Here is a 24,105-nt window from a genome sequence, read left to right on the forward strand (position 1 = left end):
AGTCAGTTGTTTGGTTTTACACAGAACTTGAGGCAGGACAGGAGAAGATGTTTGGGTTTTGGTGACGCTACCCACATGCGATTTTTGGCTGTGTACGCAGAGTGTGGAGTGGAAAGCCTTACTTTCCAGCTGGCTTCACTCTACAACACAGGACTCCCAGCCAGATTTCTCAGGATGATTTAAATCAGCTCAGACTCTGGCTTGCTGTCTCTTGTGCAAATGGGAAGGTATGAGCATGTGCACTGGGAGTCTTCTCCTTACCAAAACTTCTTGAGTTAGGTGTTAATGAACGGTGATGAGAGGGCACTGCTCGGAGCGCAGGGGCTGCACCTGTGCTGGGAAATAAAACATTCTAAAGCCTCTCTGGTCTTGGGGGCGAGTGGCACAGCAGGACTTGCATCTAGCCAGATGTTTTTCCTTCAGGACAGGGCAGTCACACATATCCCAACTGCCTGAGGGCAATGATCCAGGCTATGGCCAGCCATGACTGTGGAGAGACGTGGGCCAAGTTTCTGTCAAGGACTATGTGAACATTTAAAGAGCAGAAATGATCATTTGCTAGTGCTTGGAACAACACCCTGGGCCTCCTTCATTTGCAAGGAGTAGTGTAGCTTGTGGACCTACAGCAGCAGTGCCAGCAGACCAAGGAGCTCAGTGCTTGGAGGACCATGCAGCTGAGCTCTGTGGGATGCTCTGGAGTTCCATCCTGGGGAATTGCATGTCACCCAGGTGAAGCCTCTCTACTGATGCAGCAGTTAGTGACTCACTAGAAATCTGGTGTTCAGACCTTCTAAACTCATGACAGAAGCTCCCTGTAGTGCTCCCGGGGGCTTTGACCAGCCAGCCAGCCAGCCACTCATTTTGGAGCACCCAGACAGGCTGGGTGCCAGCTCTAACCCTGTCCCCTCTTGGGTTGTGTTTGCTCTGAGAGATGATAGTGCTTGTGGTGTGAGCCCAGTGCACCCCTAAGGCCTGGTGGCTGGGCTGAACATGACCCTATACTTAGTGTACTGTGCTGCTTGGGAAACATTTTGGTTGGATTCAGTTTTGAGGAGAAATAGATGGTAATTGTCAGCTATGGACTAAGGCCATTTGAAGACTTTAAAAGGAAATGCCTTCTCCTTGACAAAGGATTGCTTTCATTCAATCAGATTTGATGGTAATCCTTGTATGGCACTGGAATATTTGAATCTAATACACAAATCAAATTTACTTTGGTTTTTATGGTCACTGGGTTATATCCTCTGTTACAGTTCTGTTGCAGACAGACACATAGGAGCAGTCTCTAAACAGTTTATTACGTTCAGCATTTGGCTTACAAGTGGGGGCTGATGGGGGTTGTGGAGCTGACAGCCCAGTAGCCTGGAGGAGATACTCTCTGGTTATCTGCAGAAGTGATGCAGGCTCAGCCCTTTAAGCTTCCTGCACACGTCACCTGGCTGTCATGAGCTTGTTTTGGAAGGACCACGTCTGAAAATCAGTCATGCCATCCCAGGGTTGAGGTATCATTCATTATGGCTTTGGCATGTAAACTCTGACAGCCAACAAGTCTTCCCATTAGTGTTGGTAACTATGACTTTTCCTACTGACTACTGGAACAAGCGTAGCACATTCATTTCACATAATTCATCACTCAGACATAATCTTTTGCTTTTTCTGCGTAATTTTTCGTTGATGTCTGTGTAGTGCTTGAATCCCAATCTGTTGATGCCTTTGTTACGTGGCCAGCCAGGGATAAAGAGCAATCCCTGTGTCCAAACATTCCTCCCAAGATGCCAGGACATGGTCTGTCTCACGCTGGCCTGGCAGTCAGAAACAGCTAACGCCATTCAAATTCCACAGTGGTTACTTCCACACTATGAATGCAGAAGGGCACAACTGTTTTGAATTTTCTCTATATTTGTAAAAAGAAAATGATTCTTAATCAAATAATTATGAGTGCTTTGTTTGATTAAGGCCCACATTTATTGGCAGCATCTTTGCATCTCTTTGCTGCAATTCGTGTTAAAGCTTGAGCACAGGACAAAGTAGGCAGAAGGCGGCTGGGTTCAGGACTAGTTGCACAGCCAACTTTTAATCCCCCTCCTGACAGTCCATCTTTCATGGTGGCTTGTGTCCATCTGTGTGCATGTGCCAGCGCTAGCAGAAGGCAGTTGAAGACCTGCTATTGAACTCTATGACAAGGTGTCTCAGGGCAAGACTTCCATTAATAATTATTTCTAGGAGGGGTTTGTGCTTTCCAGAGTTGGAGCCGGACCTGGGAGCACAGCCATGGTAAGCTTGTCACCCCGGGAAGGGAAGTACCTGTATTTAGGTTGGGTGGAAGATTTCTGTCTCAAGAGAGCCGGAGTGCTGGCAAATCTGAGCTGTGTCTTAGGCTCAACATGCTCAGTGCTGATGTGGACTTATTTCTCTAAGACTGTTTATTCTGTTGTTTTTTCTGATAGTTCAACCGGGGTCTTCCTAGCTGGAAAAACCCTCATAAATACCAACAGAAGAACAAGAAAAGAAATAAATACAAATCATGTCTGCAAGAGACGTTCTTCTTTAAACAGCTGGAGGTGCTGGTCTGAGGGAGCTCCATCAGGAAACAGACTTCCGATTTTAGTCAGTCACATTGAGAGGGAAAAGGAGTTTTAATATCAGACTATACCATCACATTTTTCCAGAAATGCAATCATGATTAATTGTGCGCAAGTGTGGCTCTAAAGCCTTGCCTAGATGGGAATGGATGGGGGATGAGAGTTTCAACGTGGGAAGTTATCTTTTATCTCTGTAGTTGGTTCTAGCACAGCCATGACTGGAGAAAAGCACCAATGGGAAACAGGCTTTGGACAGCTCATTAAATCAAATGATTGATACAAGCATGGCTTAAGAATAAGTTCCACTGTAATTTTACAGAGTGGTTGTTAATGGTATTTAAGAGAGAATTCTTAGGAACCCAAGAACATGGGGGAGATTAGCTGTGCATCTATCATCTATTTTAGCTTTCTGTCACTTGCATCATTTAATTGAAATATGAAAAGATTAAAAGTCAAAGACTTCCCTTTGACATAAAAAGGAGCAACATTTATGGCTTGAATTTGGCCCAGGAGACTATTTTATTCTACCATCTCTCCCTTAAACCCTGCTGCTCTCTTTGATGGATGAGGTGCCCAGTATAATATCCTCTTACAATCACATGAGCCTGCTGGACTCTCTAAAAACAACTTTTTTTGTTCTTTGTGTTTAAAGGGAAAGGAGGAGCATTAGGGAAAGATATGGTAATATGTTTCCTTCCTGTTTTTGGGCAGTAGCAGCTCTATGCTGTGTTAATAAAGTAGTTTGGTAAGAATGTTCAACTGCTCTCTGTGCAGCTCCAACAAGTTGAGGGGATGTGTACTGCTCCATGAGGGCAGATGGTGGAGTACAGATGGTCTGTTGGAGGCAGGTACCACTGTATGAATCTGTTTTTTTTGTTACTGGCATAGCTTGAACATGCGTGCAGGGGCAGTTCAGGGAACGCCAGGCAAATTTTTTCAGCCGTCATCTTTCCCCATGGAGCATTTCAGCACTCAGTATTTCTAAAGGGTTGTCCCTTTGTATAACTCATAGCTGATAATATCCCTGAGCTGAATACGTGTCACAGCCCTGTGTCTGGGTACCGTCCCACAGGGCTACCCCAGCTTCCTTTGCCACAGACAGGCAGCAGATCCAGCTCTTTTCTCAGCCTGACACATCTCTAGGTCATTGGGTCTCATGTCTGTTGTGCTGCTACAGACCTGTGATTTTGTGTCCCAGATGCTTTGAGCCCTGAGGAGCAGCGCTGGCCTCTCAGGCTAGGACAGCTGCTTAGTCTTCTGTGTTTGACCTCTGGGTTTAACCGAGTATGTCTGTACTGATGAATAAAATGATGCCAAAGCCCAGGAGCTCCTGACACTGGAAGTCAATGGACTGTCCTGCCAAGTTGCGGAAATGGTATTTGGTGTTGCATGGTCCTTACATGGCTTAGAAGTTAGCATGGGTCACACGCAATTCCCAGCAGGCATTTTAGATGGAGCCACCCTGTTTTGAATGCTAAGAGAGTTTAATGGCACAAAGGCTGTCAGACTGTACCAAATGAATGGTACCGTCACAGTAATTTCCTTGCATCGCAGCAACCACAGTTTACTTACTTACGTGTAAGGGTGGAGGCTAATGCTCCTTGTGTCTTTGTAACGGTTCCGAAGATGAGATGAACTTTATTTTATCTATCACAAAATCTTCACAGGTCTAAACAGAACTCCGGAACGACCACACACATTTCCCTTCCTGAGCTTCCTCATCACTTCAGGTGCCCTTTGCGTGAAGGTCAGGGTCTGCTGACAGGCTAGGGTCATCCCCTCTACATGTGGGTTCCTTTCCAGATCACAACCTCCCTCTTCCTCTATGGCCAGGTGCTTGCTGCCCGCAGATAGCTGTGGATAGTGCATATTTAGTCTCTGACCTTTCAGAAGAAGGTAAACAAAACAAAACATCCAGATGACATCAGGCCCCCGCTGACGAAGAAGACTCGCCACCTCTGAAGATGATAAACAGAAATACAAAATCTGGGAGTAGACCTCATCTTTGTGCACAGGAAGCAGCACCAACCCCTTGATTACCTGCTTGGCCCGCAGGGAAGCAGGCAGGCTGGGTCTCGGGCACTGCGGCTGGGAGTCTGACCATTCATCTCACCTCTGTCCTTTCAGTCCTGTGACAGTAGATTTACAGGATGGCACAAGCTGCGTGAGGACTGGTGCGAGACCCTGCTTTGCAGACTGCTGTGGTTCCCCTTGAAAGCATCTAGGAAGCTGTTTCTGGGTGGTATATCAGAGTTACTGCTCATATGTTTCATTAGGTGCCCGAGTTTTAATAATGTCATAGCCATTTCACTCCTTTTATCAGCTGGCTATATGGAGACCAGCCTGATGGTAAGTTCTGATTTCCAGCTCTGTGAAACTTGGCTGCAAATCTGTACTTAGGTGCCTCCAGAGCTTTTATTGCTCTTGGGAAATAGGGCAGGCAGTTCTTAGCACCAACTGCTGTACAAGCACAAAGATGACATTTTGTCTGCATACTGTGTTTTTAATTAGTGTGCCTCTTTCACAATGTGCCTTACTTTGAACTCTGTCTTAGGCTTTCCATTACCTGGGATGTAATTGGAAGTGAATTATTTGCTCAAGGGTGAAGAAAATAGCTTTCATGCAAGACTTTTTTAAATACAGATTTTTCAGATGGGTTCTTTATTTTTCACAGAGAAAAGTCTGAAGCAACTCAAAGATGAAAAGCTCTGACTAAGCAGAATAGGGGGCCAGTTCTCACCCTCCGCCACAACAATAATCTTAACAGGATAGTAGAGGTGTAAACAAGGTGGCGATGTAACAGATTTCTACATTGGACTTGCTGAAGTTCCTGGTGAACTGGGAGAATGTTAGGAAGGAGTTTTACCTGAAAGTAAATGAGAGATTACTCTCCTGCCTTATTCCACTGAAACAGCTAGTGCTTTGATCTTTGTTCAGTTATTTGTTTGTACTCCCACTGTGCCTAGGAGTCATGGGCATGAATCACAGCCCTCTCCTGCCAGGCTGAGGTCAGTTTTAATACTTTAATATCTGATATATCTCCTATCAGTTGTCTGCATCTGGCAGTCAACAAGTTAACAACTCTTTTTCTCCTCTAACTGTTATGATCCCATGCAGTTATTAGAGTTAAGGTAATTAAGGTGGATTACTTCAGATTTTAAGTAATGTGGATGGTTATTGGAACAGCAATTAATAACATCTTGTCACTATAACCCAAGCAGGTTCCGAGGTAGATTTTATCCTGTGCAGTTGCATCAATAAGGATTCATTTTCCTTTGGAGGACTGGCCACCCTTATTTGTGAGCCGACTAAATCCTGTAGCATGTGTCTTTACAGAGATGGGCAGTCTCTCTGTTGGTGTGAACAGGGCTTATCCCAGGATGGGATAGAAATACTTTCAAGGACTGGGTTTATGAGTTTCTTTGTCGTTTACAGGGTCTTGTAAACCATCCCTGTCTATACCACCTCCTGGAAATTTGTTTGTTAAAGGTTTACTTGTTCAAAAGATGTTCACAGCCTCTTTGTGTTGGGTTAATCCTTTCATCTGATGATAAGATGTCAGGGTTGGTGGGCTCAAGATATCCAGTAGAGGGAACAAATACTGCAATGCAGAGCATTATATTCCACTTGAAAGAAGTGGCAACTTAAATTGAGTGCATGCCAGATAAAGGACCTGCACTGGATTCAAGTTACTAGCAGCAAAGGTATGCATTAAATATGCATTAAAGTCTTAAATATTTTTTTTCTAAGAGTCCCAGAAAAGAAGTCTGAAATTAGAGGTTCAACAGCGTGAAGTGAGTCCCTTGGCTGTGACTTAGCAAACTGCATTTCCTAGGAAATATATAATGAGAAACACTTAAACACATGGCAGATTAAGATACGTCTCCATTTACACTTTTTAACTGATTGAATTCAGTCATTTTGAAAGGTGAGGCAGGAGAGATGGCAGTTCATGGGCCTTGCTACCCAAACTGGGGCGTGCTTGGCAAAGGCCACTAGAAAGGGAGTGATGCAGACCATCCCAGAACGACTGCCCTAGGGTGGCAAACTGCTCGATCAAGCATTATGAGTAGCTAGGATGTGTCAGAGACCTGCCAGTCTGTTGGAGAGGTCTCAAGGAAGTCCCAGGTAGTCCTGGAATAATTGGTGGGTAGGATTTGGCTCAGGATTGTTTAGCTCTGTTAATTTTGGAATAAATGAGATGAGCCTTTTGCCCAGCAACGTCCTACAACTACGTACATGTGTGTGTGTATATATATATATATATATATGTAACTTGCATACTTGCAAAGCCTTACTTGCACTAGTGCAGGTATTTAAATGACAATGATTAAACTGAGATGTTAGTCAGCCCATCTATATAATCGATGGGGGGATGAGTTAGGCACCTCCCAACCCAGTAAAGTGCCTTCAATTAGGTGGTGTGAATCCAGGTATAATTTGAGATAGGGATTAGGGATATTCATAGAAATGAATCTAATTACACGTGTGAAGAGTGGAACTAGTGTGTATGAAATACTGCCCTTGCTGAACATTTCATGAAGCCTAATAGAAACAAACATTTAGCTCTAAGAACCTTGTGTTCTCTTAAAAAAAACACAACATTATTTGGTACTGGAAATTTGCCACAAGCATCCAGCACTGCGTATTCCCACAGTTGTTTCCCCATGCTCCCAGACTGTGCTGGTGGAAGTAGCTGCAGGGCAAGTTGTGTAAGAGCATAGGGTAGGTGCTCAGTAACATCCTCACTGGGCTAAACCAAACCCCTGGCATTGCTCCCCATGGTGTGTATCTGCTTTTATGTGGCGTCAGGAAAGTGGCTGTAATTTGCTATTCCCCAAAACTGGCAGTTACTCACAGTAGCAATTGTAGTAACACTTGAACTTGCAGTCCTTACTGCTCCCTCAGGATATGCATGGAAGCAAGATGATGCATGCTATGTGTTTTTCTACCAGAAAAAAACCCAACAAACCCCAAAAAACATAAACCGTGCAAAAAACTTTTTACAGTCTACAAGCCAGATAATTTAAGGCTAACACTGTATGTTAGAGAGGTTCTGCCAGTTAAATGTACTTTGAAAAAACAATTACTCTCATAATTCAAAAACATCTATAGGGTTTTTCCTCAAACTTTCCACTGTGCTCAGGAAGTCTTGGCACCAAAGGAGCATGTCTCACAGGTTATGACCATGTGAATAGGATTTATATTGAAAACAGTTTTGCCACTTCGTTCATAGATCCGTGGATTTCAAGTTTGTTAGCGTAGCCTGGCTTCTTGTAGAAGCCAAGTCCTGAACAACAGGAGCCAATAATCCCTGCATCAAGTTCTGGATCTCAAACTAAATTATATTTTTATTCAGTAAATATTAATCTGCCTTCATCTGTATATAACTGAAGGGCATCTAACACTGTAGCTACCTTCCATTCTGTTCACTCCTAGTCTTTATTCCAGTGCTATTGATAACCTTTCCATGTGCAAAGTTTCCAGTCTGGGCATCTCACGGGATCCTGGGAATTGGCACACTAACTCAACCATGTGTTCAGACAAAGTCACTGCCTTTAATGGCAGAGGTTACTGGCTGCTTTCTGATGACATTCCTCAGCTCATGTCATCAAAGCACTGCTATCTTTTTGGAAAAAAATCTAGCTCCTTGTCTAGTACTCTGCTGTTTGATTACTGAGAGGAAATGCTGATGAACTGATAAAGAACTAACACACACTGTCCGATAAGTAGCACTTAGATAAAAAGAAAATATTTTTTTTACAGAGCATAGTTTTACTGCTGTAATTACAAACATTTTTAATTAGACAAGGAGAGCAGATGGGAAGCATCTCCTGGCTGTGCCTGCCAGCAGACACTGAGGGATCATCCATGGGGAACATCCATGGATAGCCTGGTTTTTGTTTTTCTTTGAATTAAGATTTTTCTGGATCAATTTTCTGGTACCTTACAGGTTACCAGCAGTCTGTGGACTACAGGATGGGTGACATTGCTTCAGAGGTGGGCCTAGGAAATCCCCTAAATGTCTCACTTGGTCAATAGTCTCAGATGAGAAATTATATTCTTAACTCTTGGAATATAATGGTTGGATCATACCAGGCTAGTTCTTGGCTCAGGTGCTGAAGCATGAGGCTTCTTACACTTCATTCAAATATTTGGGCAGTGCAGTGTAACTGTTAATGTTCTTACTTTCCCTGGTGCCTTCCTTTCCTGCCTGGGCTCTTGCTTCCCTGCCATCCCTCTCCTGTCCCTGGTGAAGGTTGGCATGGCTTCCCATCAGCTCCAGAGTGTTTCAGGGCCTCTGGCCCTTTACTCCATCCTTTTCTCCTTACTTTATTATGGATAGCCTTGCCCTGGCTATCAGTTCAGTGTCTCACAGTGATACGTAATACTCAACCCAGCCACTGCCTTTGGGTACGTAATAGGAAAGACCTCCAAGGGCCTCGTTCCCTGACAGTGCTTGTATACCTTTCACTGAAATTTAAGGGAGCATCTTTTGCCCCGACTTTTACAGAACCAGTTGCTGTGACTCAGCTGATTCCTGGTAACTTGCAGGGCTGCAGCCTCTTGGGTATGTGTTGGCATCCTGAGCACAGAAACTCCTCCCTTGCTGGCGAGCAGTTCTCCGCATGAGCAATGCCCTGGCTCTGGATCAGCCACACTTGAATACACAATGCTTACTGCTCTGTCAGCATCCTCCTGGGAGCCACATATTGTGTCACATATTTTCCTGAAAAATAGATAAGCTGTACAAAAGACCTTCTGCCTAGCTCCATAGCCTAAATAAGTCAAGGACACAAGACAAGTTCTGTAATATAAAAGTAATTTAAAATGGTAAAGTCTTCCAGTGTTAAATGTCAGATTAAAATGACTGAACATGATGAGAAAAAATAGGAATTGTGTCAAAACCTGAAATTTAGCATTATTCTGCTTTGATCCAAAGTAGAGTGGAGATACTTCGAGCATTGTGTAAAATTACAGTCTGTAATAAAAGTCTTCTCTGAAGAGACTGATGAACTAGTATTCTCTATAATGCCTAAGAAATCCATACACAAGTAGGGTGGTTTGCAAAGTACCAATGCAACTATGTGATAGATGCTGTCCAAATAGGGAGAACAGGGAAAACTAGAAGAATGTGTCTGACTTAGTTATTAATCTTACTCTCCTTTTTGTGCCATCCTCTGTGTTGTGTCTTCCTCTTGACTGGCAGAGGTCCCAGGGCCCCAATTCAGACATCCTTGTGTGCTGCAAAAAAAGGAAACCCAAAACTGACTCTCAGGCTCCCCTGCCGTAGCCTTCCTAGCCTGGGAGACTGGCAGCTTCTCCCAGGTGCTGTCAGTTTGTGCTTAATAATAATAATTATTAGGACTTTTTTCTCCCCTGTTGCCTGCTGGAATAGAGGCTATGTAATTGAAAGGTCAGATTCTGATCATGCTCAGCATGTAAATAAAGGGAAAGTTGCTCCACTCAGCAGAGTTGAACTCACTCCATATGCGAGTTTCAAGTCAGATTTGTTCCTGTAGTGATCTTTCTGCTAGTAGTCACCATGCTTCTAGCACTAGCACCTGGAGGTGATGTTAATGGCTTAATCTAGACTCATCTCAGCTCCCCAACATACATTTTTGCTGCTCAGGTGTATAAAGTTACTGTCATAGGCTGTGGACCTGGTGGAGATTAAATGCAGCCGGGTTGCCGGAGAGGTCCTACAGCTCTGGCTGGCAGAAGATCCCATGGAGGGGGATGTAGCTGAGCATGCTGGAATTTGGACAAGCCTCGGCTCGAGTCTCATCCTCCTGAAGATGTGTTATCTTGTGTAAACACAGAACTCTTCTGAATTTGGGAGCAGGCTGAAATCTACCAGATGAAAGTAACTCTTAGTATCTGCAGGTATCGCTTACAAGGCTTTCTTCCTTTTGATCCATTTTTCTTTCCAAATAGAACAAGTAGGGAGCAGTCTGGTGCATACGATGCTTTCCACTGTGCCCTTTGGAGACCAAAAGCCACATCAAGCAGGAGATTTATGAGTTGCTGGCAATAGATGCTTCATGTTCTGTTATTACATTTAAGATGATGAAAGAAGAACAACTAACTTTCATGGCTATGAAAGCAGGAGAAAAACTGCCTGTGGATAGATCAAGCACATGCATCATTGGATAGAAATTATGTTTGTAGCTTCAAATCCTGATCTGAAAAGTTCAAGATAGAAGAAAAATGTCTGAGTAAAAGATGTGAAGCAGTTCATAAGATTTCAACTCAGATACACTCAGGAGAATAAATCCAAAGGTAACATTATGATTCATTAACTATCCCTAATTAGCCTCCTAAATTTAAGGAGACAGATTCTCCCCTGGAGGCTTTCAAAGGCACCCACCTTTCACTGTTGACGATACAGGGAGCTTAGGAGCATAGCTTACTTAAGGAGGACTTCTTCATTAGTTACCTACAGGGCGTGCATGGGTTGAGTTCCCCAATTAGGTGAACTGGATCTTTTAATAAGATTGTTGCATTTCTGGATGGGCAGAAATAGGAGGAATCGGGGGGAAGTGTTCTGCAGCCCTGTGCAAGAGGGGAAGAGTCTGGGAGGGAGCAGTGCTTGTGCTGGGTTCTGCCTTGTGGAGTGTCACTTGGAGGTGGCACCGTTTCCTAAATCTCCTTCATCTCCTAAAGCCTCTCACATCACAGGGCCATATACCTGCAAGAGATTTCACTGGGAGGAATGGTGAGACTGAGCTAATTTGTGTTGCATGGGCTTTGTTTCTGGACTGGAATTGCTTCCTCTTCTGAGGTGACTTCTCTGATTGCAGCTGCATGAGAAAAGGATGAACATCTCCTTTTCTGGGCAGGACAAACAAGATAAACGGTTGTCTGTGTTATATTTATATTCTCATTGCACAACCTTTCTGTAGTTAGCTGCTGTCAGAAGATGCAGTAAAGGGCGAAGCATCTGGGCTGCCCCAGGAGCAGTCTTGGCAGAGTGGTCTGAAAGTCTGTATGAGTTGTGTCAGGCATCCCAGCTTGTACCGCTTCCCACCAGCCCAAAATCACCAGCAGAAGAGCTGGGTTTCTGCTTCGGGCAGTGTCTGAAGGGAGGGGCAGGGGAGGGGGGCCATGGTGCAGGCTGTGGGCTCGGGGGGTGGTGGTGGTGGTGTAGGTGGCTTTGGTTATGACAGGGCTATTTTCCCAGGCAGTCTTACTTGATTTCTGCATGGTGCTTGGAAGTGGACTTACTGTAATTGGTGTGAGTCACTTCCTTGTTATCGGTGGTTTGGAACCACCGCGCACGGAAAACACGCCTGCAGCAGGCTGAGTAACTCCCTCTTTCTTTGGGATTTTGCATTCGGTTTCAGGGTTGCAGCGTATATTGATGCTGGGTGAAAAGATTCTCTTTTTAAAATGACTGAAGGAGGTGGAAACCTGAGGTCTTGACTGCTTGTGTTTGTTAAGCTTCTGCTCTGGTTTATTTTTTGTGACTGAAGATTTTACATGGCAGCCTTTTGATCAAATCCCAGCTTTCAGAGTTATGTTCCGTTGCACAAAGTCCCTCCACATCTCCTGCCGTCTCCTGGGACACTTCATGCTTTCTGCGTAAACTGTACTATACTTTTACTCTAAATATGATATGGGATGCCCAGAGGTACAATATGGCTTTGCAGCCCAGGCACAGAGTTGATGCCCAGTGCACTCAGCTTTTTACATAGGGATATCCAGATCCATCTAGCTGCTCATGGAGACTTCTGAGAGCTGTGGGATCTGATGGTCTCCTATCAAGTAATTATACCTATGTCTGACTAACAAGCTCCCCTGTCAGGTGAAGCGGGAATGCTCGCTGGCAGGTCAGGAACTGAAGGTAGGCTTTGGATGTCTGGCATGACACACGCCGTCACAAGAAGGAAAATCTCTTGCTATGTGGCACAAGGGGTTTTATTCATTTGAAAGGGGCACATCCAGCACTGAGCTAGGCAGTGCTCAGGCAGCTGGAAAGTTTCAACTTGCTCCTTGGCCATGTCCGAGACCCTTGGGGAAAAGCCAGGGTGGTAGGCTGTGCCTCAATTTACTTTTGTTAATCAAATTAGCATCTTCTACCCCCATGTCTCTAGCTGCACAGTGGTGTTACTGTTGTCACCAGGTGCAGTCTTCTTATGTATGGGATTTTTCCTTCTTGCTCTCTGATTATATTGTGATATTTTGTGGTTTGACACAGCCCAAATCCATTATTTTAATAGATATTGTTGACTGACTGCTTAGTGAATTTAGGTTTTACAGCACATAAAACACTTCTAATTCTGCAATCTGACAGCGCCGTATACCTTACATATGTGCTAAGAATTGCTTTCTTGTAACAATTCAGAAACGTGAATGATCCCATTTCTGGCAGGATGCTGTGCATTTTCAAGTCTCAAATGAAAATCCTTCAGAGCTACTACCTCTAAAAACCTGCAGTAGTTTATATTGGGTGTTTACTCACAGTAAGATTTTTTTAATTGTTATTTTAAAAATATGTTGAACATCAACAGTTTCTGGCCCCAACCTGCCCAGACAAAAGGCTTGGTTGTAATTTTCATTAGTGATGGAGTCATGTTTTGTTCAAATTGCACACTGCTTCAAGCATTCACAGGAAGATTTGCTGAAGGTCCTGCAGATTTGCTTTAATCATACTGAGCTTTCAGAGTAAACCTTGTGGGCTGGAAATGCACAAGCGAATATATAGCAGAGGACTGGAGAATGACAAACGTCCTGTCTGTATGTTTTTAAGATCAAGCTTTCATTGATCTCCCCTCCAGCTGACTGATCTGTATATACAGTGAAGGTGGAGGTCAAAGGATAATTGCTTCCTGGGAGTGGAAGTCTTTAAGCATGTTTAGGACTGAGCAAGCATCAGGAAACACCAAATGATCAAATTAGTAAAGAGAGGGGATGGTTTGAGAGCAAGGCTGAAATACAGGGAGCTTCCTCTCTTTGGCACAGACCCTCTTTGTGAGTTTGGACAAATCATTTTGATATTTAAACATTTTCAAACTCTGTCCCTGAGCCAATTCCCCATCTGTAAAATTCGGGGGCTATAGCAGTCAAATGTTCTGATCAGGAGAATAATATATGTGCTTAAACTGAAACACTCAGCAGCATACTGCAAGAGAGTTCCTCAGAAAGAGCAAGAGTCCTCTGCAAAATAATCTCTTACGGCAATTGGCTGAACCTCAAGGGCTGGAGCGCTTAAAACTGGATAGATCAAAATAGTAGAAAACACAGCAAATTATATTGATGAAAGAGGTGAGGTATCGACTGGTCCTTTCCTTCTCTTAAACTGTAATTCAGAATTTTGCTGCTTGTAGGCACAGTAGCTTTTTTCTGTTCATCAGCCCTCAGTTTTTTGGCCGCATAAGAGAGCGTGTGTGAAAGTCCCAGCAGAAGGAGTCTCCACCAAGTACAAATAAGGATACTGTCAGCAGCACCAGCATGTGCCTTTTCACACTGTCCTGCTGGTGGCTTGTACCCGAATCTGATGGGTCTGCTCTGCCAGTGAGAGCACACTCCAGCTTTGATTTTCCTTTGCCCCTCTTCCTGCAGCCGGGAAGCTGCCTGGCAGTGGTGGTGAGGTTTTGATGTGAGATTGATACCATTAATTAGGTGCAAATGGGTAATGCAGGTCTTGGATTGGGAACTGGTATAAATTATTGCTACCATGATGTCGATTCAGACAGATGAGCAGTGGGAGCTGGGAGCTGGGACTGCTTTTTAAACTGATGCAGGGAGATGATATGAAGACATGAGAGCCTGTAATGGCAGAGGAATGAACCTGCTGATCCAAGAGCTCCCTTGCAGGTTTATAACCTAGAACTGCCTTCCGTAAGGTGCCTTTGTGGAGTAACACAGCGGTGGTGACACTTTGCCCTCCAGATCGAATCCTGGCTCATGGGGAGTCTGTGAGGGGACGCCCAAGCTAGACCCGGGGTGGGTGACAGAGCATGACTTGCCATCCAGAAAGGTACACCTCTGCCTGTGCCGCTCAGCTGACTAGCCCAAGTTAATTGGAGAATTGTATCATTTGGATAAATACCCACATCTCAGTGCTGACTGCTACACCCTGAGAGACTGAAGGTCCCCAGAGGTCCCCAGAACAACTCAACTCCTCTCTTCCAGATGACCCCAGCTCATTTCTCATGTGCATTTCAAGGTGCAGGGCTCCTGACTATCAGGCCTGTTAACACTTTGGTTGAAGGACCTGTTTCTTCCCCTCTTGTCCATGTATATCGCTTCTTCTGCTGACTGAGTTGCTTTACCTTCTCCACTTGATTGAATGGAGCAGGCCAAGTGCCAACCCTTCCCTGCCAGGATGCCTGTGCTTAATGCTCAGATAAGACTAAAAACCCAGGTACTTTCTTCTGATGGTTTTAATCATAAATAACTTTTCTTGACACCTTGCTTCAGTTCATGCCATGCTTTGTGTCAGTTTCACTCCTCTCTGGAGAATTTAAGGAGGGTATTTCAAAGGAACCAGATGTTTAATCTTTCATGTGGAATTGGCTGCCACACAGAAGCTAACTGGAAATTGTGAGGTGTTTGCACTTGAGAAAGCCTTTCCATTTTACTGTCTTTCTAAATCAAGCTATCTAACCTGCGTGTTGGTTTAGTGTTGTATCAACTAGAAAAAGAACAGATTTGCTGCATGCTGTCACTCTATCTACTCTTCACCAAGATAGGCCTTTCCCGGAAAATTGTCCTTAAGATGTTTGTGGAGTCCACAGAGAAAAATGTCCCCTTGAAATGGAAGAGTCCCAGGTTCATGTGTTGTAGGCATCCTGTGTTGCACCAAGTTGCTTCCAGGGTTTTAAAGGGGTTTAGTGGCTGAAGACAAGCACCACTTTGAAAGTACAAATGTGCATGCTAATCACAGGCATTAAGCACATGCCTGCTTTTGGGAATCTCTTTACATACTCACCTTTGGTTTTAGGCACCAGATGCCTGCTCGGTAGTCATCTTTCTTCCTCAGCCATCCCAAAGGGATAGCAGCATCACCGTACCCCATTAAGGTGTTGTGACAGCAAATGGTCTCTATGAATGCTTCCCTCTGAATACTTCACCTCTGCTCTTCCTTGGGATGCTGTTGACCAGTCTGTGACTGATTTAGCAGCCTTTTGCTTTACCCTGACTCCTCTCTTGGTCTTGTAGGTAGCATTCATAGCAGTGGTGGCACAGATGCAAAGGTGGAAAAGCCATAGATCAGTTCCCTGGGTGTGCTTAGGGAAAGATGGTGTTTCTTTCCCCCACACTTGGCTCCAATGCTTAGGTGTCTGGTGGTGTCACCTTTTCAAAGAAAGATGCAGGTCCACCCAGCCTGTGTTGTGCCCTACAGATGGTTGTGAATACTGGGAGGTGAAAGGAGACGTTTATGAAGAAGAGTCACTCTGAAATATTGGACTAGTCAAAATCTGCTAAAAATTGTCTTGGTGTTCCGTTTGCTTCTTTTTCTCCACTGGATGCATATTAGCATTAGGTTATTGGGATGCAGTCTGGCTGAAAAGTGTGTAAGGGAAAACTGAGTTGTGTCTTTTAAATGCTTTTCAGGTCCTCAGCCTGAGATACAGCGAAAGGGGTGTTTATTTTTGGAGGGTGCTGAGCCCTATGCTCTCTGAATATCGGGTCCCTTTGGGTGCCTCAGATTTGGCACCCAGAACTGCAGTTCTCCTCGGCTGTGTGGTTTGCAGGATAATCTCTCTTCTACCCGCCTCCTTCCCAGACTTTCTGATATTTCCCTGGCACAGGTATCCGGCTTGCTTCTGTCTAGTTCCTAACAGGGGAAGGGTTTCTTTTGCTGCCTTCCTATCAGAGGACAGTTGCCAATTCAGGTTTCACTAGAAACTGCAGTGCCAGCTCTTTGATATTCAAAAGCGATGGGGTTTTATGTCTGTTTCCTGACCTAGCATGACTCTACTAATAATGCAAGAACTTCAGTGCTGATATCTTGGCAGCCTAATATAGGAGGTCAGTCAGTAAATATAGTTACAATTTTCTTTGCCTCAGCAAGACAGTAAGTTGAACACAATGTAAACAAGGTGGTTGGATTGCTTCCCCCACCACTAATATTTGTAGTTATGCAGGCAAATTTCATGGGCGTGATTAAATCTCATGCTCCAGCTTGGCAGCTGATTAGCTGTGGGGGCAGGCAGGAATTTCCTTTCTGTTCCAGAGTTGCACACTTTCCAAGTCCTCCTTCAAGCTTGTGCCGAGGATCTTGAAGTGTTTTGCATTTTTAATTACGCTTCTTTATGCCCCTGTGAAGAGTGGAGATGAGAGATAGATGGTTGGCAGTGGAGCAGTGGGGAAACTGAGGCTCTAGGAGGTGGCAGCCTGCTTGGGATGAGAGAAGTAGTTGCCGTTAGACTCAGAGAAAGAGCTGAGCATCCCAGAAATCTTATCCTGGGGTTTCTTTGGGTCTAGTGAACTTGTGCCTAGTTCTCAACAGCTCCTGTCTTTAACACTCTGAATTCTTGGTTGTCTGCAGGGACAAAACGGTGCTTTTAATGTATATGTTAGTACACAGACACTGATGGGGAAAATACATCTTTCTCCTCTGGAAATTTTGATTTCTTTATTTTTGCCTTTCATCACTCTGTTCCTCTAATTTTTGAGCAGAACACCCTGTATATGTGTTTCTTCTCTCTGTATGGAAAAGCACTTTGCTCTGAAATAGCCTTAGGTGTTGGCGGTGGCTGAGGCAGAGAACTGGTTCAGCTCCATAAATGACATGCTGCTTTGTCCCTACAGGGCAAGTTAGTGAATTTACTGTGTGGGTTCACCTTCAGTGGGTGTGCACTGAGGTAGCTACACTGACTTTGATTTCTTTACCTGGATGTACAGCTGAAAAGCCAGCCTTGCAACATCAAGGAGGAGAAAATACTCTCCTTATTATGGCATGCTTTTGTCCAAGGAAGAAACCATAGATGTTTTGACAAAACTGTCACATGTTAACCTATCTTGCCTGTGTATTGCTAGCGCTGTGGCTGACCAAATGTGGAGAGCGGTAGGAGTTGGCTGAGTCTCCACCTTCCTTCTCAGGATGGTGGGAATCGAGAACAGGCCTTCCCAGCTTACTTAAAACCTAAAGCCCCATGGGGAACAGTGTATTTTGGATCTGGGGAGTGGGGAGGGATTCTTACAGGTGAGGTTTCTTACTTCTGTGGGGGAGATTCAAGGTTTATGATTTCACGTGAAGAGCACCCTCCAGAAGCTGGCTTTGTGGGTCTGGAGTGGACAGAAACTTCTGATGTGCAGTTTTGGGCCAGCAACTTGATGGCTGGAGAGAGGCAGGGATTCAGGCATACCCTATAGCCCCCGCTGGTATGGGGCGTCCTGCCCAGCCCACTAGCATGGTAGGAACCGAGGTGTCTGGCTGGAGTACTCTGAAGCTTAGGGCTGAGGTCAGAGCCTGGCTTACTAGGCATTTTAATTTCTAAGATGGGTGTCTAAATAAGATGTCTGAATCTGATCCTCAGTCTAGTCTCAAAGCTTAATTGTAAATAAACAATATCTTAATCACTTTATAGTTCCCAGCGTTCTCTCATTGAATGTCTCTGTGCTGGCATTTGGAGAGCATTCATCATAGCGGTAAATGAGTGTCTGTTTGGTCTGCACATGGTATAATTAAGTATCAGCTGAGCTGATCACATATGATCACGTAGCATAATGTGATAATTCTCGTTCTGACCAGCTGAAATAACTCACTCTAACACTGTGCTCTTCTTACTCCTCTCTTTCAGTTCCCAAGAAGCTTCTGCATGAAACCCAGCCAAGACCAACGAATTACCAAGGATTTCAGAAGCCACATTTTCCACTGCGGCCAAGACTGTTTGAACCCAATGTTATAGGGGACGGCGTGTTCTTTACTAATGTCTCTCCTTCCAACATAGGGCGAGCTCTCCCAGGTAGCTATGACTGATGCGATGTTGTCCCAAACCTAACTGTGCTGTGGTAACTATTCCCTTCTCTCTCCCCTTATCTGGGCTTCTATATTGTTCTCAAACCCCATCTGTGTCACAGTCAGAAAGAGAAGCTTCAAGGCGTCACCAGTGATGGAACTAGTCACACTGGGTTTCTTGAAATAACAGTCATGGCCATGCATGTCAAAACTCATCACAGAAATACTTTGCAGTGGCAAAGAAAAGACTAGGGCAGAGATAGTAGATCTGCCTCACAGGAGACAAAGATGTTTTCAGCTCAGCTTTGAAATATGATGCTAAATGCATAAACTGCAAAGTCAAGAGATATGAATGAAGTAAAATCTTAGCTATCTACAGGAATAGGTGAGTAGGAGGAAGGGATGTTGTATGAATAAAGGAAAAGCCCAGGTGAGCATCTATGGGGCTAGGCAGTGTTTTTGCATTGTTTCCCAACGTACAGGAGTTGATACATGACATTACTTCTGAAATTCCTGGTCTGTGCTCCCAGAGATTCAGCTCTGGGTTAAGTATGGGCAGAGCTACCTTGTCTCTTTCTGCAGTCCTGGCAAAGTTAATCCACAACTTGGATAGTTAATCCACAGATAATTAAGAGTTGGAAATAACGGATTTGTCACTTTGGAGGCCTTACTGAAAAATTGTCAGGGAAAAGAATTTTGAGTTAGCCCAAAATAAATTTTGTGATCATAGTGATTCTTTCAAGCAAGAAAAAAATAATATTCTGAACTCATTCTTATTCATTCTAAACATTTGACACTTTTTGTTTAGGTTTCACATTTTTTTCATTAATTTTTAAAATGTGCACCACTTTTCACACAAAGATGGCATTTTGAAATTAAAAGCTGAAAGAATGTTTCAAAACTAGCGGAAGGAAGTATTTGGACATTTCTATAATCTCCCTTCCCATCTTATTTCTTTTATTAAAACTATTTGCTGAAGTCAGCCTGGCATCATGAGTAACCTCTCCTGTGCTTGTACTGTGGTGTTGGGCAAATTTACTGCTAACTGAAAGAATTTTGCTCAGCTTTGGTGTAAAGTCACAGGGAAACAGTCTGAGTTACTGAGAACAGCTAAGAAAGGGTGGTGAAGAAAAAAACAGTAGTAGGTGAGCCGATTATGTGTAGACAAGGTCTTCAAAGCCAGCAAGGAGGAAAGGGGATGTCTTCTAGTATGATCTTGGAATGAATACCAGACCAGGGAACCACATAGCGTAGCAACACATGGCCTTTGTGGAATTGTGTTTGTTTTTTCCCTCCTGCATAACTCCAGTTGTTTTCTGTCTTTCCTGTCTGTGCTTGTACAATCCTGCAGAGGACAAAACCAGTTCTGTGGTTTTGGGGAGCTCTTTGCCAGAGTATAGTGTATGCAGATGAGTATTCATTTAAAAACTTGTTTGATTGCATCTGTTCTTTGGACAAGTCTGAAGTAAAAAAAAATAAATATTTTTCTTAAAGCTCTCATGAAAGGGGTTACGCCTTACTCCTTCTCCCAAATACACCACTATTGCATGGCATGGTTTACAAGGGCTGCCCCATACCCAGCAGAAGCGGTGTCCATCAGAGCCTTTCCTGGTGGATCTAGCACATGCACAGGGAAGTCCCCACTGCAAGTATAATTGAAACTTTAGTCCTAGTGAGATCCCATCAATGTGTTGACAGTGAGGGGCAGGTGGGTTGTCACTAACCCAGAACTGGACACGTGATAGAGCATGGCGCAGAGGCCCCAGGTTCATATCCTACCAGCTCTGTAGGATATGAAGTATCCAGCCACACTAACTGGACTTCAGTGCAGTTATAGAAAACTTCAGAGACCTAGCAGGAACCTGGAGCCACCTAACTCAGTGATCCTTTGTACGATGAGATACATGGTTATGACATATATATATATAGAGAGAGAGAGAGATGAGATTATATCCTGGTGGTGCCATTCATTTTCATTGTAAAGAGATTTTAGATTAACTAGTTCAGAGGCAGACCTCCGTATGTAGACATCTCGGGCAGGATTCAGTTACGCCCCTTCAAATGTGTCATTTGAGATGCTGCCCTAGAAGAGTGAGTGAGCGTTTCCCCCACATCCCTTCTCATACCTGTCACCTCTGTATGGATGTCCTCCTGACCCTGGGGTGTCTTAGGGGCCTGCATATGAGCAAATGCATCAAGCTGTAAGTGTCTGCTAGGGGCAGAGCTGAAGTACTCTCTGGGATCTGTCAACTAACAGCAGGATTCAGTTGCCTCAGTTTAGATGCATAGTGCTACTTGAGATGCTCTGAAGTATCTGATTTTTAGGTTCAGTTCTTAGAAATGAAAAAAAATACCCTCCTTCCATGGATTTCTTTGCAGGAACAGTGGTAAAGAAAAATCCAACCGCTTGTACAGACATAGATTTATCAGAGAGATGAAAGGAATGATTAGAGGGCACACTGGTGCCTACATCTGCCTTAAAAGATTTTCTAAAACTTTACTATTGTTTTCCTGCTGAAAGTGCCCTTGGCTCTCTGTGTGCCAGTGCCTCCCTTTGTACAACTGATCTTCCGTGATTTCTGTTCTCCTAAAGCAAGAGGTTCTTGGGATCTGCCACCCAGGCACCGATGTTTAAAAACTACGCTTCAGGGCCAGTCAGCCAGTCATTAACACCCTGGTAGCTGTTAACGTGTGGCTTTCCCAAGGCCATGCAGCTATTCAGTGGCAGAGGTACAACTGTGCCTGTATTCCTTGGGGCTGCTCCCTTACAGCAACACCTGGACATCCATCACCGCTGCTTCTCCTCCGAGGCACGTTAGGAGCTGGCATCCCTGCACGCACATTCATGCACTCAGTCCCTCTCCATCCAGTATTACCTGTTCCCTTTGACACCCCTCAGTTCCTGTTCCTGCTTCCCTGGGTTGAGCCGCTTTCTGGCACGCGCAGTGGGAAGCTGAACATGACGTCTCATGCTGCGGGGTTTGTAGGGAAAGGAGACAGATCAGGCAGCCGGTAAACACAGACCATCTTGTGTCATGGCTGCTGTCAGGGTGCCTTTGCTCACATGGCACTGGTGGCATCATCAGAGCTGGACCTGACAGTTTCCTGCATTTAATACCTGTGGATAAGAGGAAGCCAGGTGCAAGTCTGTGATTTTGCAGTGCAATGCTTGCTTTTGGCCAGAACCAGATGCCCAGGGAAGGGAACCTGAAAAACTGTAATAACTACAGTTAAACAATCACATGGATGATGGAGCTGGATCCTGTGCACTGACTTTTTCGTGTGTTTAAAACAATTAGTGTTTTGTGACTAGTGGGGGTCTCTGCTTGCAGATCAAGGTGCGGGGGAGCACTCAGCAGCGAGCTGATAAGGTCTGAAAGGGTCTCTTTGAGCCTCCTGGAATTAGCTGCCTCCTTAGCTCCAGTCTTCAACAAATAAAATCAAATCATTAACCCATGTTCACTCACCTCTCCAAAGGGGAAATGGTTTCTGGGTGAAACACAATACGAGCGGGCTTCTGAAGGAAGTCATAAACTCAGGTCTGCCCTTCCCTGCAAAGGCTGAAGAGAAAGCACGTCTGTTTGCCAGGTGTGGATGGATCACTACAGTGTGACACTGGCAGAGGGTTGCCAGCTCTGCCTGTGTTTTCCAGTCCTTATTACAAGCTTAGCTGAACTCGCTGTTGATAAAGGCTCCTTTGATTTACATAAGAGAAAAGAAACCTGATTATATATTTGCTGTAGCATAGGTGGGTGTGTCTAAGTGGTGACATGAAAGAGCAGGAGACGGGGGAGAGAAGATGCTGTCTAGGTGCAGACAGGTTATGTGCTCAGCCGAAGCTACCTGAGAAGGTTTAGTTGCCCCCCAAAGAGGGGCAAATTTGGGTGCCTTGCTGTTGAGCAGCTCCAGGTGAAGGCAGATGCTGACCTGATGGGGATAGGGCAGGGTAAGGCTGGGGCACGTGCCTCGTTCCTCATTCCCTTTCTGTTTCAAAGCAGAGAAGAAGAAAGGGAGATCGGCCACCTTCTACCCTCTAGACAACTCCCCCTCCCTGGTTCCTGTGGATGAGACACAACCGCCGGCACTCAGCAGCAGCATGGAGCCCGTGGGCGTTAGCACAGAGATGGCACTGCTCAGCAACATCCTAGCAGCGTATGCCTTTGTCACAGGTAGGTCTGGCAGCTGCCATCTCTCTGGGCTCTCACAAGCTCTTTGTGGACCCTCAATTGAGCCTACATTTCACAGTGACCTAGGGCTAAATCTACCTCTTTGAACTGTTTATATTTTTCATTCATCTCTTAGCAAATTTTCCCTTGAAGGACCTGACCAGGGCAGCTCTAGCAGACAGTACATAACAAGGTTTATTGTGCTCTGTTTTCCACTGGATTTGCTCTCATCTGGAGTTAAATACAATGTAATCTTACATGTGGTATTATTCCTAATGCTCCATTTTCCTGGAGATCAAAGCCTGGCTCAAGGCAGCAAGCTTGTTGTCCTGTAATTTGGAAAATAAGCAGCACTCAGATCATTACCCTGTTTAAGAGAATTTGGCTTATCTTCAGTAGAAGTGTGAATATGAAATAACTTGAGAGTCTACTTAATTGTATATTTAAATCTAGTTTAGAGTAAGTTTTCCTTGGATCACAGTTTATCTTTCACCCACATGTACCTTTCAAGTAACAGAGGAGCAGTCTTCTAATAAGATTCACTTTAAAAGTTGAAATAAAGATTGTGTGCCTTACTGAGTGCTTCCGGTCAATACTGTTGACAGCAAAAAGTACAGTAGAGGCAGGTGATATAGTGCAAATATTTCCCATCCCACAACTGCATGAGGTACCTTGTCAGCAGTAGGCATTGCCTAGACAGTTGGAAGACCTAACTTTAAAAAAGGAGGAGCACTGGCTGAATAGCATCAGATGCACTAATTCAGCATGTTTTAGGCCAGTCTCTGCTGCTTTTTCCAGGAGGGCCCTGGTTTCTGTGTAGCTAGCTTCCTGAGGAGGACGTACTGTTTGTGGTCACTTTTTTCTTATGGGTGTTCTCCATTTGGTTAATAGAAGGTTTGTATCCTTATTACCCCGCAATGCTTATTACCAGGCAATATTACCTTGCTAGTAATATTAATATGTTGCTTTTCTACTACATGCTGTTAATAATTCTGTGTACTGTGGCCAGTCTGCTGGCACCGCTGTAATGCAGTTATGCTATTCTGGAGCACTGGGGTCTGTATAACTAAACCTCCAATATCTATGAGCTAATTTTTCATGTCTGTGTGCCATTTAGTCTTGCTAATTCATTAAATACTAATGCATTGTCGGTGCTGTGCTCTTGCTCTTACGAAGATAGCACCACACTGCTACAGACAAGTATTTGGATTTGAAACAACTAACTTGGGCTTTGCATTTTGGAATCACTGAGTATATCTGCACGTTTAGTGGAGGGTCCCTCTAAAAGGACCATGAGTGGTGAATGCAAAGTTTTTCCCTTCTACATATCCAGTGGTAGTATCAGGATCCATCTTTTTGTGACCTTTAAGAAGCAGGCAGCTTAAGTGGAATTGGTAGCGTTCTTCACAAGATAGCTGAGTAGCATATATTGTTTCTTGCTGGG

General features: G+C 44.4%; 1 protein-coding gene across 8 annotated transcripts in view; it reads left to right on the plus strand.

Moving 5' to 3' along the window:
* Positions 1 to 24,105, plus strand: part of EVA1A (eva-1 homolog A, regulator of programmed cell death) — a 224,410-nt gene that overhangs the window by 192,894 nt on the left and 7,411 nt on the right. For 5 of the 8 annotated variants that reach the window (XM_055810991.1, XM_055810992.1, XM_027789188.2 and 2 more), the window contains 2 exons: positions 18,338 to 18,502; positions 22,494 to 22,664. In XM_055810991.1, coding sequence (XP_055666966.1) covers positions 18,338 to 18,502; positions 22,494 to 22,664 — 336 coding nt within the window. Of the gene's footprint in view, positions 1 to 18,337; positions 18,503 to 22,490; positions 22,665 to 24,105 lie in introns of all 8 variants that reach the window. The other 3 variants (XM_027789182.2, XM_055810990.1, XM_027789190.2) reach the window with 1 other exon arrangement.

This window comes from Falco peregrinus, chromosome 7 (assembly GCF_023634155.1).
Source record: "Falco peregrinus isolate bFalPer1 chromosome 7, bFalPer1.pri, whole genome shotgun sequence".
Lineage (NCBI taxonomy): Eukaryota > Metazoa > Chordata > Aves > Falconiformes > Falconidae > Falco > Falco peregrinus.